General features: G+C 46.8%; 1 protein-coding gene across 4 annotated transcripts in view; it reads left to right on the forward strand.

The window, feature by feature from the left end:
• The window catches only part of LOC140186885 (N-acylneuraminate cytidylyltransferase A-like), a 35,059-nt gene that overhangs the window by 1,590 nt on the left and 18,343 nt on the right, over positions 1–15,126 (forward strand). The window contains exons 1-4 of one of the 4 annotated variants that reach the window (XM_072241598.1): positions 2,445–2,534; positions 2,664–2,983; positions 3,556–3,649; positions 11,196–11,360. In XM_072241598.1, the coding sequence (XP_072097699.1) occupies positions 11,204–11,360 (157 nt within the window). In that variant the 5' untranslated portion in view covers positions 2,445–2,534; positions 2,664–2,983; positions 3,556–3,649; positions 11,196–11,203. Of the gene's footprint in view, positions 1–2,391; positions 2,535–2,663; positions 2,984–3,555; positions 3,650–11,195; positions 11,361–15,126 lie in introns of those variants that run through there. The other 3 variants (XM_072241599.1, XM_072241597.1, XM_072241600.1) reach the window with 3 other exon arrangements.

Raw genomic sequence — 15,126 nt, forward strand, 5'->3', positions numbered from 1 at the left:
GCACACGACTGTTGTAATAGTGGATATTTGATTTGCTATCATGGCCTCTCATTAACAAAATGCTTTTGCCCCCAGAGCTGCTGCTCACTGGGTGTTTTTTTTTAAGTTTTGCAGCATTCTCTGTAAGCTCCTGACTATTGTGTGTGTGTGTTTTTTTAAAAAAATAAATGCCAGACAATCGGCTGTTTCTGAGATACTCAAACCAACTTGTCTGGTCTGGTCTGGCACTAACAATCATGGTTAAGATCATTTAGATCACATTTCTTCCCCATTCTGATAATGGGTCTGAACAACAGCTGAACCTCTTGACCATGTCTGCATGCTTTTATGCATTGAGTTGTTGCCAGTTGATTGACTGATTAGATATTTGCATTAACAAGCAGTTGTACATAATAAAGTAGCTGCTGAGTCTACATGAGCAAAAAACAGCTATGATTTTTACTGCACTAATCAGTACTGAATATTTCCTCCCTGCTTGGCTCCCTCTTCCTGATTTCTTTAATGTCTAGATTGGAATTGGTTTATTATTATTACATACTGAGATAGAGTGAAAAGCTTGTCTTGCATACCATTCACACAGATCAGATCATTGCACAGTTAATTGAGGTAGGTCAAGGTAAAACAGCAATGCAGAATGGAGTTTAACAGCTACAGAGAAGGTGTAGTTCGATAATAAAGTGCAAGATCATAACAGGTAGATTGAAGTCAAGAGTCCTTTGACCCAGGGAAGTATTTAATAGCTGGATAGGTTTCTTGAATGTTCACCCAGGACCGAGTTGGAAAGTTGCACCACCCTATGTACAAAGAAATCCTTTGTTTTCTCAGTTTTAAAAGGCTCCGGATCGGGTTCATTATCACTGACATGTTGTGAAATTTGATGTCTTGCAACAGCAGTGCAATGTCAGACATAAAAAAAATCATAAATTACAGTAAGTCATTTATATAGACAGAATTAAGTGAGTTGTGCAAAAAATGGTGAGGTAGTGTTCATGGTTGATTAGGAAATCTGATAGTAGAGGTGAAGACAATACTTCTAAAACATTGAGGGCCGGACTCTGATCTGACATAACTTCTGTAAGAATTTCAGAGGTTCCAATTCCCTCTTCATTGCTCTAAACTCCAGAAAACACAGGCTCAAATTGCTCAGTCTCATCCGATAGCAAGCTTGAATAAATATTTGCCCTTCATTTGTGGCATGTACATCTTGTTAATTACTTTTCTTATTACTGACATCAGAGAGGTGCAGAAGGCACTTGGTTTTCAATGATTTATGTAAGCTCATTTGAGTTCCTGCGGGCATTACCAGTGCAGTCTCTCACAGCAAATTGACGTGGCATTTGAGTAGTTTTTTTAAAAATTTGATTGCTGCTACCAGGAAGAAGGGAAATGTTGCTGTCTTCATCGGATTAAACTTTAGAAGGTGTGTCAATTTTTCAGTAATAGAAGACGTCACATAATTTTAGATGGCGAATGGACTCGCTTAAAGAGAAAACTTCAACTGCTGGTCTGTTCAGTTGTGTGCTTGTAACCAACGGCTGAAAATATATACATGCATGAAAGCAGACTTGTCACTTGGGAGTGAGGCCAGTGATTTGGCTTCCCTACCCAGAATCCAGATGTATGAAATAATTGTGTATACATAGATTCAACTTTATAGTCTAGAGTAGATAAATCCATTTTTAATGTTAGAGCTCTTTGCATTTAATTATGAATCCTCTTATCTTGCCTTACTGCATTAGAAGTGGTGACAAATTAGTGTTTCTTGTAATTCGATACCCTTTATTGGTGAGTTTGCAGAGTGCCGGCAAGTGAACTTCTGGTGAGATAGATAGTGTGTGTGTACGTGAGATACATGCATGCGTATGCCCACATAATGTTGGCTGTTTGTTATTCCTGCAGTTAGGCACTGTTTTGGGCGTGGATGGGAGATTAATTTAGCATATGGTAAGAGAACCACATGCTGCAATTGAGAGGAGAGAAGATGTTCTTTCATAATAAAAAAAAAAGAAATGGATATGCAGAAAGTCAAAGATTTGTTAAATTGGTGGCTTTGAATTGGCATCGTAGAACTTCAGATTTGTCACAAGCATTAACAAAAACATTGTCACATTGCTTTCCAAAGCACTTAATTTGGCAATCTATTGCCAGTATTAGCAATTATTTACAATGTGGAACTTCCAGTTAAGCAGAATTTGATTTTCTGCCTTGGGCTTCTATTTTCTTGTGGTACTAGTCTTTCTCATTGTACCTGTATAATATAAGAAAGTTTATTTACTGTGTATGAAAGAAAAGTGTGAAGTGTATATTTCAAAAAATTAAATATCAACCAAGATACGGCTATGATATTGTAGATTACAAAGCGTGCTAAGAAAACTCATTTTTGTCAAATAGCATATGGGTTTCAACTGACCATGATGAGATTGAAAAAGTGGCAAGAAAGTATGGAGCTCGAGTGCACCGTAGAAGTGCAGAAGTATCAACTGATACTGCAAGTTCTTTAGACACTATCTGCGAATTCCTTAGAAACCACAAAGGTACAGTAATTGTTATTATCACCTAATGATTATGAAAGTCAAAAGGATGGCTCTGAAGGTACAATCAGTTGCCTAATATGTAACTTCAAGGCAGGCTGAGGTGTGGTGTGACGTGTCTGTCTGTTGCAGATCTGAAGCCAGAGAGATGAGTTGCAAGAAATGAACAGCGCAGAATGGGCTCTTTACTCCGGATTCATCCCTATCTTCATCACTCCTCATCGCAACCTACCTTCGGTCTCCTGTCAGCTGAACCTTACAGAATAGCAAATAACAAACCTTGCAAATAATATTTGTTCACCACGGGTTTACCTCCCATTTTCTTTGAAGCCTACTATACTGTTTCGGTGCATCACATATAAAGCTGGAGGAAATCTAGTCAGGCAGTGTCTCTGGAGGGAAATGAACAGGATCATGACCCTACATCTGAGTTCTGCGTTCTCCCTTGCATTGTAAAGGCGCTTCTACTGAATTTCCTATTATACTGGCCTAGATTTGGTTTGCCTGCTACTGGAAATCTCTTTAGACATGCCTCTCGTTTTGTATACTGAGGAGAAAAGAAGTATCCTAGGAAGGATTGCACTAACTGATCTGTAATTAGCTTAAAAATAAACAAGGAAGCTATTAATGTACTCTCCATGTAGCTTGCTGATTATTTAAAGCATGAGTGTGATAGGGATATATTGGTCTCATTCATTTTGCTTTCAGTTCTAATGAAGGCGACCACTCTGACATGTCATATCGTTATTATTACTTTAAAGATCTTGAACAGATCAAAGGTCTCAAAACTAATGTATTGGCTATCAACAAAGTAATCTGACAGCCCCTGTAGCAAACATGTTCAGTAAATATTAGGCACATTAGATAACAAAAGCAAAAGATCCTTATTTAGTTTCTTCCCCCCCACCAACCCCCATCCACTGCCCCCTCCCCGAGATATCATAAGGATATCAATAGTATAGTTTTCTTGTACTTTGTGTGCTGATGTTTTAACGCTCAGTTATATTGGCTCCTATATGTCTAGGGGAAATCTCACCCAGCACCTGCCTCAACGCTTCCCACAGAGTCGGTTGCCACCGGAATCAATCCCAAACATCAATCATCAGCCAGCACACCCAGTACGTTTTACCAAGTACACTTTATAAATATTACTAAGTCTATGACATTAATATAAATTCGATACTGAAAAGGAAGTAATGAAAAAAAAGGCGCCAAGACTTATCAAAGACCAAGTTCTTCGTGCACAACCGTTGGAGCTCAATCAATTCCAGACGACCACCTGAATCCTGTCGACTCACAGCTCGGGACCACCCGAAGTGATCGACCGGAGCCTCTCCACACGTCCGCCGTCCTCCCCGTCTCTCCTCCGACTCCCCGTCTCTCCTCCATCCTTCCCGTCTCTCCGCCATCCTCCTCGTCTCTCCTCTGACTCCCCGCCAAAAACCCCGTCCACCGTCCTCCCCGTCTCTCCTCCGACTCCCCGCCAAAAACCCCGTCCACAGTCCTCCCCGTCTCTCCTCCGACTCCCCACCAAAACCCCGTCCGCCGTCCTCCTCGTTTCTCCTCCGACTCCCTGCCAAGAACCCTGTCCGCCGTCCTCCTTGTCTCTCCTCTGACTCCCCCCCAGAAACCCCGTCCACAGTCATATGGTACAGCATTATCATCCGAAAACAAAACGATACATGGACACCCATTGGCTAATAGCACCCTACTGTCTGTATTAACCCAAGCAACTGTCTAGCTAGAGACTTTCTCAGCATTTAACATAACAAAGAAGCATTCCCCAGTATAACATATCAAAGAAGCCGTTTAAAATTTAACATAAGAAAAAGAAAGACCTGGTACTCTCTCCCCCCACCAATAAAAGTCATGCCCTCATGACTTTAACAGGGTTCACCAGTGCTCCTTGTAAAACACAAAACCCAACCCAGGTGCATAAAGCAGTGACATAACTTCCCAGGGCAGTAGAGATCGCACCCTGTTCTCCCAGCACTGTATAAGTCAATCTCTCTGGGGGGTGCCTACTCCTCTGAGACCTCTGTACTTCCTCTGCTGACTGTTCCTGTTCAGACACCCCAGGTGAACCCCCCGGGCCTATCTGTCGGACCCTCCCCCTCACGGGGACCCCTTGGCACCTGTGAGCCCTCTGCTTCAGGTTCTGGCTCCACCCTGTCCTCCCCCTAATCCCGGCTGTAATACAGGCGGCTCTGCAACACCCTCCCTCAGTTCCCCTAACTCAGTGAGGGAAGGGCCAGGAGCCTCTTCTCCTTGCACTGGGGAATCAGCGAACGGAAACAGGTACCACATGTCCGAATCATCGTCTTCCGATGACGTATCCCTTTTCGAGGTGGGGACCGGCCCCATCTCCTTCGCAGGGGGCTCTTTCCTCGTCCCGCGCCCTCGCAGAGTCCTCATACTAGCCGTAAACTCCCATTCAGGCTCTGGGTCTACCTTCACCTCTCGACCCGGAGGCAACAGGTGGTTCCGATGGAGTACCTTGACAGACCCCTTCCCATCCTCGGGTCTCACCTGGTAAACAGGGAGATTCGGCATCTGACTCTCCAGCACATAGGGGGTGGCTGCCCAACGATCCACCAACTTTTGCTTACCAGGCAGTCCTAAATTCCGGATAAGGACTCGGTCTCCGGGCAATAGCTGGACGAACTTTAATTTCTGATCATACCTCTTCTTATTTCGCTGATTCTGCTTGGTGGCTACCGCCTCAGTCAACTCGTATGCCCTTTTCAACTCTCTCCACATATTGGACACGTACTTCAGACATGGCTTCGAAGGTATTTCACCCGCTTCAGTCCCAAAACACAGATCAATGGGCAACCTCGCTTCCTGTCTGAACATCAGATAGTAGGGCGAGTACCCCGTAGCATCATTGCGAGTACAATTGTAACAGTGAACCAAATGGGTGATGTGCTGACTCCTTTACTCTTCTGTCCGATATCCAAAGTGCCGAGCATGTCCAGCAGGGTCCGGTTAAACCTCTCGGGCTGAGGATCACCCTGTGGGTGATAGGGGGTGGTTCTGGACTTTTCAACCCCAAGCATATCCAGCAATTCATGTATAAGCCTGCTCTCGAAGTCCCGTCTCTGATCACTGTGGATCCGCCGGGGAAGGCCATAATGAACAAAGTACTTCTCCCATAACACCTTCGCCACTGTAGTCGCTTTCTGATCCTTAGTAGGAAAAGCCTGTGCATATCTAGTGTAGTGATCCGTGATGACCAAGACATTGGTGGTGTTGCTGGTGTCTGGCTCAATAGACAGGAAATCCATACACACCAGGTCCATAGGTCCCGCACTCTGCAAGTGGGATAACGGGGCCGCCTGCGCAGGCAAGGTCTTCCTCCTGACGCAACGGCTACTGGTCTTACAGTATTCTTCCACCTCCCTCCTCATCTGGGGCCAGTAAAACCAGTCCTTGAGTAATCCATAGGTCTTCTCCACCCCTAAGTGCCCAGAGTCATCATGTAGTGCCTGGAGCACAGTCTTCCGATACTTCTCAGGCATGACCAGCTGCCAGCGCGGGGGTGGTCTGGGGGCAAAGTGACCCGGTACAAGACGTGGTTCTTCAGCTTCAACCGAGGCCATTCCTTCAGTAGTAGGGGAACGGAGGTATGCTTCGCCTTCTCCACCTGGCCCATGTCTAACTGCGTACCAGATAGTGCCAATGCTCGGGTCATCACGCTGAGCCGCCCCCACTTCCTGGGGGCTCAACTCCAGCAGCTGCCTGTTCCTCAGAGCAGTCACATTACAGTAAACAGTGGGTAGCGCGTCATCGTCAGCTCCCAATTGATCTACTGCCCAATCCGTTCCCATCTGTGCTCCTACTTCCCCGTCGCTCCCAACCTGACACATGGCCTTTACTCCCGGGGCAGGGACACTCTTCCACTCCTCAGCCGTGACCGACTCGTCGTGCGCCCAACAAGATAGAGCATCTGCATCAATGTTCCGACTCCCCGGCCGGTACTTCAGGCTGAACTCATAGGCAAACAAGGCCGCTAACCACCGGTGCCCAGTAGCATCCAGCTTTGCCAAGGTCAGGATATGTGAGGGGGTTGTTGTCAGTTCTCACCTCAAACTGGGCCCTGTATAGGTAGTCACTCAACTTGTCCAACTCTGCCCATTTCAACGCCAAGAACTCCAGCTTGTGAGTGGGATAGTTTCTCTCAGATGGCGACAAGCTCCGGCTGACAAACGCCACCAGCCTCAATCCATTGCCCTGTTCCTGGTACAGGACAGCTCCTGGACCCTCGTGACTGGCATCAGTGTGTAGCACATACAGCTTCCGGGGATCAGCAAAAGACAACACTGGGGCCTGTGTCAGCGCCCTTTTTAGAGATTGGAACGCCTCCTCACATTGAGCATCCCACCTCGATCCAAAGGGCTCCGACCGGTTCAAGTATCCTCCTGCCTCCTGCCCACAGTCTCCCTTCATTTTCTTCCCCACAGGTGGATAACCACACAACAGCTGGTTCAATGGGTGGCTCATTTTCGCATGTCCTTTCACAAATCGCTGGTAATATCCACAAAACCCCAAAAATGAGCGTAAGGCACTCACCTTCTGAGGTCTCGGCCAGGTGGTCACCGCGGCTATCTTACCTGTGGATCAGTGGCCACTCCATTTCGCGAGATTATGTGCCCGACATAGCTGACCGACATCTTACAGAACTGACATTTATCCAGGGAAAGTTTTAATCCTTCCTCCTTCAGCCGACTCAGCACCTTCAGCAGCCGCTCCTCATGTTCCTCCAACGTAGATCCAAACACTATCAGGTCGTCCAGGTACACCAATACCTCCAGCAGCCGCTGGAAGGTGGCTGGGGCCCCCGAGATGCCTTGGGGCATTCGTTCAAACTGGAAAAATCCCGGGGGCAGATAAAGACCGTCTTCTCTTTATCATCGGAATCTGGTAATACCCACTCCGCAAATCCAATATGCTAAACCACTGCGCCCCACTCAAACAGGCCAATGCGTCTTCCACCCTCGGGACTGTATACTGGTCGGAGACCGTGTGCCGGCTCAGGGTCCTGTAGTCTACGCACATGCATACCTTCCCATTTTTCTTCCTTGCCACCACTATGGGGGACACATAGGGGCTTAGGGACTCCGCGATAATCCCTGCATCCTTCAACTGCCGCACATCTTCCACATCTGCTGGGGCCAACTGCCGCGACTTTTCTCTAAACAGGGTGTCTTTTGTCACCCGGATAGTGTGCCGAGAGCTCTTGGAACATCCCACATCAAACTCGCCCTGAGAAAAGACATCCCCTAGCTTCAGCATCTTCTCCACCAGCCTGCTCTTATACTCCAGCGGTACCGGGGAGGCTTAAAAATTAAAGGACTCCTTGGTCAACCCCACCGTTCTCCAATAGTTTTCCTCCAGTGGGCCTCACGGGGGCGCTAGACATTACTGTCACCGGGAACAAGTGCGCAAGGGGCATACCGCACTTAAAGGTGATCTCCCGCTCCATTAGATTCCTTCCCATCACACCCCATCCGGCATACCTGTACAGCTGAGGGCCTCTGCAATTCAGGTCTCACCAGCACCCCAGCCGGGAGCCGGGACTCCCCTTCCAGGTCGTCTGGGGCGTTAACTAGCAGGGCCTCGCCCACCGGTACTCCGGGGAATCTGGGGGTCCCCATCACTAATGCCGTATCACCTTAGGCCTCGCCTGAGTGCACCACATCGTCCCTCGTTTGCACTCAGGATCCAGCCCCTGGGGGTCACCCACTCCTCTGTAAACCGCTCGAAACACTGGGTGTACTGAGAGGGTCTCCAGAAAGTTCTCTCCCGCTGCCTTTTTACAGGCTCCCAAGAGCTGTCGCACCAGAGGAGAGTTTCCACCGGGTCCGGACAGACCAACACCAGCGTTTCAAGGGCTTCCAACACTCCCACATCGCCCTCCAATCTCACTGACAGGTACCCATCGTATGGGTAATCACCGTCACTTATGCCCCAAATCTTCAGTGCATTAAACAGGGTTACTGGCAAATGCTTCAGATATTTGTTGTAGAATGACCAGTACAGTAAGGTAACCTGCAATCTGGTGTCAAGGATGGCTTTTGCAAAGATTCCTTCTATCCGTAGGGACACGCTGGAACGGGGTCCCACCAGTCCATCTGGAATAAGGGCTTGTACTTTCGGGGGTTCCATGGCTGCATTCTGGGAGCGTGTTCCTCCTGAGACTCCAGTCCGTTCCCTCACTGAGCCTCTCCTAAGTTTCCTGACACCTCTCCCTTCTTAGTGGCCCCCGCGGGGGCCCTCCCTCTAGGACCCCTTGGATTTCTCTGATCTCAACCCGGCTACCCTCTCCTGAACCGCTGAAGACCGTCCCCAGGGGTCCGAGCCCCCTGTTCGGCCCGAAGCACTCTCCTCCGCCCGCACCTCTCTAATCAGCTGCCGAAATGATGAAGGGGGGCTCCTCTTAAATGACTGCCGGATACTCCAAGCCACCCTGTCATCCTCCCAGGAACCTCTACATATCTGGCTCATTCTCAACTTCACCACTTCGTCTGCCTTCACTACCCCTCGGCGCTGCAGACCCGTAAGCTTCCCTCCCAGCCGGAGAATGTATTCTGAGAGCTTTTCCCCTCTTCCCTGCCCCATTTGTTGAATCTCCGCTAAATGTTGCCAGGGATCTCCTGACAGTCCAAACACTTCCTCCAAAGCATCCAAACACTCCGACAGGGAAGCCGAAGGGCGTTCCGCTCTCAACTCACGGACTACACTGGCCGCTCTGCCCCTTAAGCTTTCCACCAATCGCTGTCTCTTTTCCTCATTCGAAACTGACGGTGCCTCTAACAACCGGGACGTATTCTCAATCCATGCCTCATAGTCGTCCTCCCCTTCCGGGGTGGGCCTGGCTCCTGAGAAAATTCTCAGCTTCGGGCGGGGCCCCTCAACCCTTCTCACCAGGGAGGTAATGGCAGCCGCTAACTCGGAGGTCTCATCCCTAACTGGGGGACGGGGCCTGGCCAAGCCTTCCCACTCCACGCCTCCACCCCTGGCTACTGGCACCTCCCCTGGGGCCTCATCTAGCTCCTCCTCCAGTAGCTCCTCACTTTCGTCCTCCAGGAGGGTGTGGAGACCCCATGGCCCCGCCTCCCCCTGGACGTGGACTGTCGCTGGTAGTTCCAACGTCATGACGTCAGCACTCGTCCGCACCAACATCCAGGTGGACTCCAGTTCTTTCCCACACCTTCTAGCTACAAGTTCTACCTGCCCAATACCTTTACTCAAAGTCAACCCTCGCACTAATACGTCTGCCGAAATGCAGAAATCGACCCCACTTAGCACGCAGCATGATTCACCGGTACATCCTCAAATTCACACCAACTTACAATCTTACCTCGATCCATCTTCGCACTACTTAACACGACGACTATACAGCTTTACCGAAAATCCAGATCCGGACGGTAGCCCCCACTTGCAACACTCAGTTATATTGGCTCGTATATGTCGAGGGGAAATCCCACCCAGCACCTGCCTCAACACTCCCCACAGGGTTGGTTGTCGCCCAAATCAAGCCCAAACCTCAATCATCAGCCAGCACACCCAGTACGTTTTACCAAGTACACTTTGTAGATATTACTAATTCTATGACATTAATATAAATTCCATACAGGAAAGGAAGTAATGAAAAAAAAAGGCACCAAGACTTATCAGAGTCCAAGTTCTTCGCGCGCAACCGTTGGAGCTCAGTCGATTCCTGTCGACTCACGGCTCGGGACCACCCGGAGTGATCGACTGGAGCTTTTCCGCACGTCTGCTGTCCTCCCCGTCTCTCCCCCGACTCCCCGTCCCCCCACTGCCCTCCCCATCCCCCCACTGCCCTCCCCGTCCCCCCTCCGACTCCCCGTCCCTCCTCCGACTCCCTGTCAAAAACCCGTCCACCGTCCTCCTCGTCTCTCCTCTGACTCCCCCCCAAAAACCCCCACACGTCCACTGTCCTCCCCGTCTCTCCTCCGACTCCCCGTCAAAAACCCGTCCACCGTCCTCCTCGTCTCTCCTCCGACTCCCCCCCCAAAACCCCCGCACGTCCGCCGTCCTCCCCGTCTCTCCTCCGACTCTCCGCCAAAACCCCGTCCCCAGTCATATGAGACAGCATTATCATCCGAAAACAAAACAATACATGAACACCCATTGGCTAATAGCACCCTGCTGTCTGTATTAACCCAAGCAAATGACTAGCTACAGACTTCCTCAGCATTTAACATAACAAAGAAGCATTCCCCAGTATAACATAACAAAGAAGCCATTTTAAATTTAACATACAAAAAAGAAAGACCCCGTACATGTATATCAAGGTTACTTTCATTTTGTTTGGCTGAAATATTTCTGTGTTATAATATAGGTGCAATTGTTGGCTACTGGACAACATTTTGAAAAGACAAACTGTTTCCAATGCAAACAATGCATGTTCTTCTTATAAATAAGTTAGTTGGAACCTGAGCTTCATAACCTCATTTTGGGAAGATGCCTATTGGTTAATTATGGTCATCATTTGTCCTGCTTAGATGTGTTAATCTTACAGTAACAATGCTCACCCAGAGATTAAATGGCTAGCAAATTGCGTGTGCTTAATTGAATGATAGTTTGCAATCTCCATTCCTACTTGCATTTATAAATAATGAACTATTCTTGTATTAGATCCCGAGATGCACATTGACGTGATTGGTAATATACAGTGCACTTCGCCTTGTCTCCTCCCGTGTCATTTGACTGAAGTGGTAAAGATGATGAAGGAAAAGGAGTACGATTCAGTGTTTTCTGTCGTAAGACGTCATCAATTTCGGTGGTTGGAGGTACAAGCAGGTATACCATATCTGCAGTTTATTATTATTTTTAAAATGCTTGCTCTTATAATGTTTTGTTTTTTTTAATCTACTTGATTCCTGGTTGAAAAATTCTTAAAGGGATTTTTTTTGAAAAGCAAAGGCTGAAATTATTAGCTTGTTGGTTAAAACTGATGAGTTTCTTAATAATGTATGAAGTTTATTTGTAAGGTTCTAAGACTTTGTCCAAGTTCTCTTGAAGTGTACATTTTGTGAAACCTCTGTTTTGACTACCCTCTGTTATTACCAGTTGTTATTACCATTGTTGGGCCCTAATCAGTAAAGTACTTTTGACATTCCCAGTACTAGCCCATATCTCTGTCCCTGTTTCTTCAGTACCTTTTGCATATTCCCTTTGTGGCCCAGGTTTGTTAAGGAAACATTCACCAATTCCTTTCCGTAATGCTGACCCACCCCAAACATCCTAAGTCCTGGCAGAGCCTAATTTTCTGTATTCTTCATTATATTCCTGCCTCTGCTTCAAATTCTTGGCCGTAGTACCATTTTTTCAATGTTACCAGGTAGTTTCTTACTGCACTGTTTCAGAAAGTTGTAATGTGAGGCACAGTGGTGCAGATGGAAGTCGTCTCGGTTTTAGAGTGACAGCACTCTGGGTTTGACTTTGGCCTGGAATGTTGTCTGTGTGGTGTTTACACATGCGTCTTGTGACCCGATGGCTTTTACCAAGGTTCTGTGACATGCAAGGTGGTGTGATGGGTGAGTGATTAGATTTTGTCTGTGTGAAGGAAGGGAAAGCTATTGAGGGTGTGGAGGAAATGGGTTACGGGGAAAGTGAGTGGAAGAGTGCAAATTCTTTTAAGAGCTGACGTGGATTTGATAGGCCTAATGGCTGATATCATAAGGAATTCGAAAAATATGGTATTACAAGAAGCACACATCAAAGTTGCTGGTGAACGCAGCAGGCCAGGCAGCATCTCTAGGAAGAGGTGCAGTCGACATTTCAGGCCGAGACCCTTCGTCAGGACTAACTGAAGGAAGAGTGAGTAAGGGGTTTGAAAGTTGGAGGGGGAGGGGGAGATATTTAATTCCTCATCCCATTCCCATTCTGACATGTCTATCCACGGCCTCCTCTGCTGTAAAGATGAAGCCACACTCAGGTTGGAGGAACAACACCTTTTAATCCGCCTGGGTAGCCTCCAACCTGATGGCATGAACATCGACTTCCCTAACTTCCGCTAATGCCCCACCTCCCCCTCGTACCCTATCTGGTACTTATTTTTATACACACATTCTTTCTCTCACTCTCCTTTTTCTCCCTCTGTCCCTCTGAATATACCCCTTGCCCATCTTCTGGGTCCCCCCCCCCGTCTTTCTTCCCGGACCTCCTGTCCCATGATCCTCTCGTATCCCTTTTGCCTATCACCTGTCCAGCTCTTGGCTTTATCCCTCCCCCTCCCGTCTTCTCCTATCATTTTGGCCTCTTCCTAGAGATGCTGCCTGGCCTGCTGCGTTCACCAGCAACTTTTATGTGTGTTGCTTGAATTTCCAGCACCTGCAGAATTCCTGTTGTTTGCGTGGTATTACAAGATGCATTTTGCAGAGGAATTTTAAATAGGTGTGACTAAGCTAGAGAAGGTGCAGAAAAGATTCAGAAGGATGTTGCCAGGACTGGAGGGTTTGAGTTGTAAGGAGAGACCGGTTATGTGGTACATTTGTCCCTGGAGGGAAGGAGACTGTGAGTTGGCCTTAACTACCTAACTGGAAAATCATGGGGGCATTGATAAAGATTGATGGTCACATTTTTTTTCCAAGAATAGGTGAGTCTAAAACTGAAGAGTATATGTTTAAGATGAGAGCGGAAAGACTATCTGTGGCACTGATGGCTGTCATCTCTGCAAGTGTCGTGGTGACTTTGCCCTGCTGATATGATGAACTGAGGTTGAGGCTTGAGTCTACCCTGGCTACTCCAGGGAGCAATTCTAAGGACTTCATCTGATTCGGATTGTGGAAGTTTGCTTCTATAGTCTGCATAATGTGTGCTTTTTTTCCCCCCTTTCTCTGTGCAGCGATTACAGTCTTTTAAATGAGGTTCTTCAGGGTTCAGATTTCTTGTTTTGTGGCTGCCTTTAAGCAAATAAATCTCAAGGTGTTTAATTTAAATGTTCTTTGATAATAAATGTACTTTGAATCTTTAAGAAGGTCTGAGAGGCACATTTTTCACACAGAGGGGGCTGGATAATGTGGAGCAAGCAGCCATGAGAAATGGTTAATGCTTAAAGGATACTTGTTCCTGGATAGGAATGGTTAAAGCATGGGTTCTCAACCTGGGGTCCATGGACCCCTTGCTTAATGGTATTGGTCCATGGCATGAAAAAAAGGATGGGAACCCCTGGGTTAGAGGGATATCAGCCAAATGCAATCAAATAGGATGCAGGAAGGCACTGGGCTGATCCTGAGACTTAGAAATTAAACCTGCCTGCAAATGTGATCTTTGTATCTGAGCCCACTTTGAGCTTCAGGTTGTTTATCTATTCCAAGGCAAACAGTGATTATCTTTCCATCATTACATTTCTGGAACTATGCTGCCCTCCACATTTAACATTTTCTGTTGCTGATACACTTCCTTGTTCTGATTCCTCCATGTACTATTGTTGGCTTGTCTGTGTCCTTAATTCCACACCCATAATCCTAAAGTTAGCTCTGTTGCTCCAATCGCCCATTTTCTCCCACTGAGTAAAAATGGTATAAAATGTGAAGTCTTCCTACTTGTGTCTAGTTTGTATGGAGGAGGATGCATTCTGAAGACTATAACCTACAGTATATTAAAGGAAATAAAAATAAATCCCTTTCACTTGGAACAACTGTTGGGAGTTGGAGACAATAGAAAGAATGGCTCCAAAAATCACATGTTTTGTCTCCTGATTATGTGAAGGGGTTGATTTGCTGGAGACGATTTAAGAATGGATTAAGTTACTATAGGGGTTTGGAAGTCTATAGAGCTGCAAGGTGCAGACTTTCATTGATTCTATTACGAACTCATTGAATATTCCACAAGAAAATGAATCTTGGGGTTGTATGTGGTGACGTGTAACTTATTTTGAACTTGGAGATTAGGCGGGAGTACACTTTTTTGTAGATTGCAAATGGTAGAAGATTCTTGAACGTGAAGACAGGTGGGTGGAATGTGAGGTTAGGAAAATTCTTTTGCAATTTTGGAACAAAAGGGGAATAAATCAGTGAGCAAATGTGAATAAAATGGGATGCTCCAACCAACCAGGGTAGATCTTACACCATGTGGTAGAACAATGGGATCTGAGAGTACAGGTCCATAATTCGTTGACAATGGTGCCACGGGTAAATAGGATCATTAAGAAAGGATGTGGCACATTGGCCTTCATAAATCAAAAGTACTGAGTACAGGAGATGGGATGTTATGTTGAAATTGTGTAGGACTTTGGTATGGGCTGATTTGGAGTATTGAGTGCAGTTTTGGTCACCTACAAGAAAGATGTAAACAAAGTTGAAAGAGCAGAGAAAATTTACAAGGATGTTGCTGGGGCTGGAAGAATTGATTATAAGGAAAGATTGAATAGGGTAAAACTGTAAAATGCAGAAGATTGAGAGGATATTTGAGAGAAGTATACAAAATTGAGGGGTATAGTGAGAGGTTTAAGGGTACCATGAGGAGAAACTACTTCACTCAGAAGGTCGTGAGAGCGTGGAACAAACTAGCAGCACAAGGGGTCCATGCGAGCTCAATTTCAATGTTTAGGAGAAGTTTGGAT

Source organism: Mobula birostris, chromosome 23 (genome assembly GCF_030028105.1).
Source record: "Mobula birostris isolate sMobBir1 chromosome 23, sMobBir1.hap1, whole genome shotgun sequence".
In the NCBI taxonomy this organism is placed as follows: Eukaryota; Metazoa; Chordata; class Chondrichthyes; order Myliobatiformes; family Myliobatidae; genus Mobula; species Mobula birostris.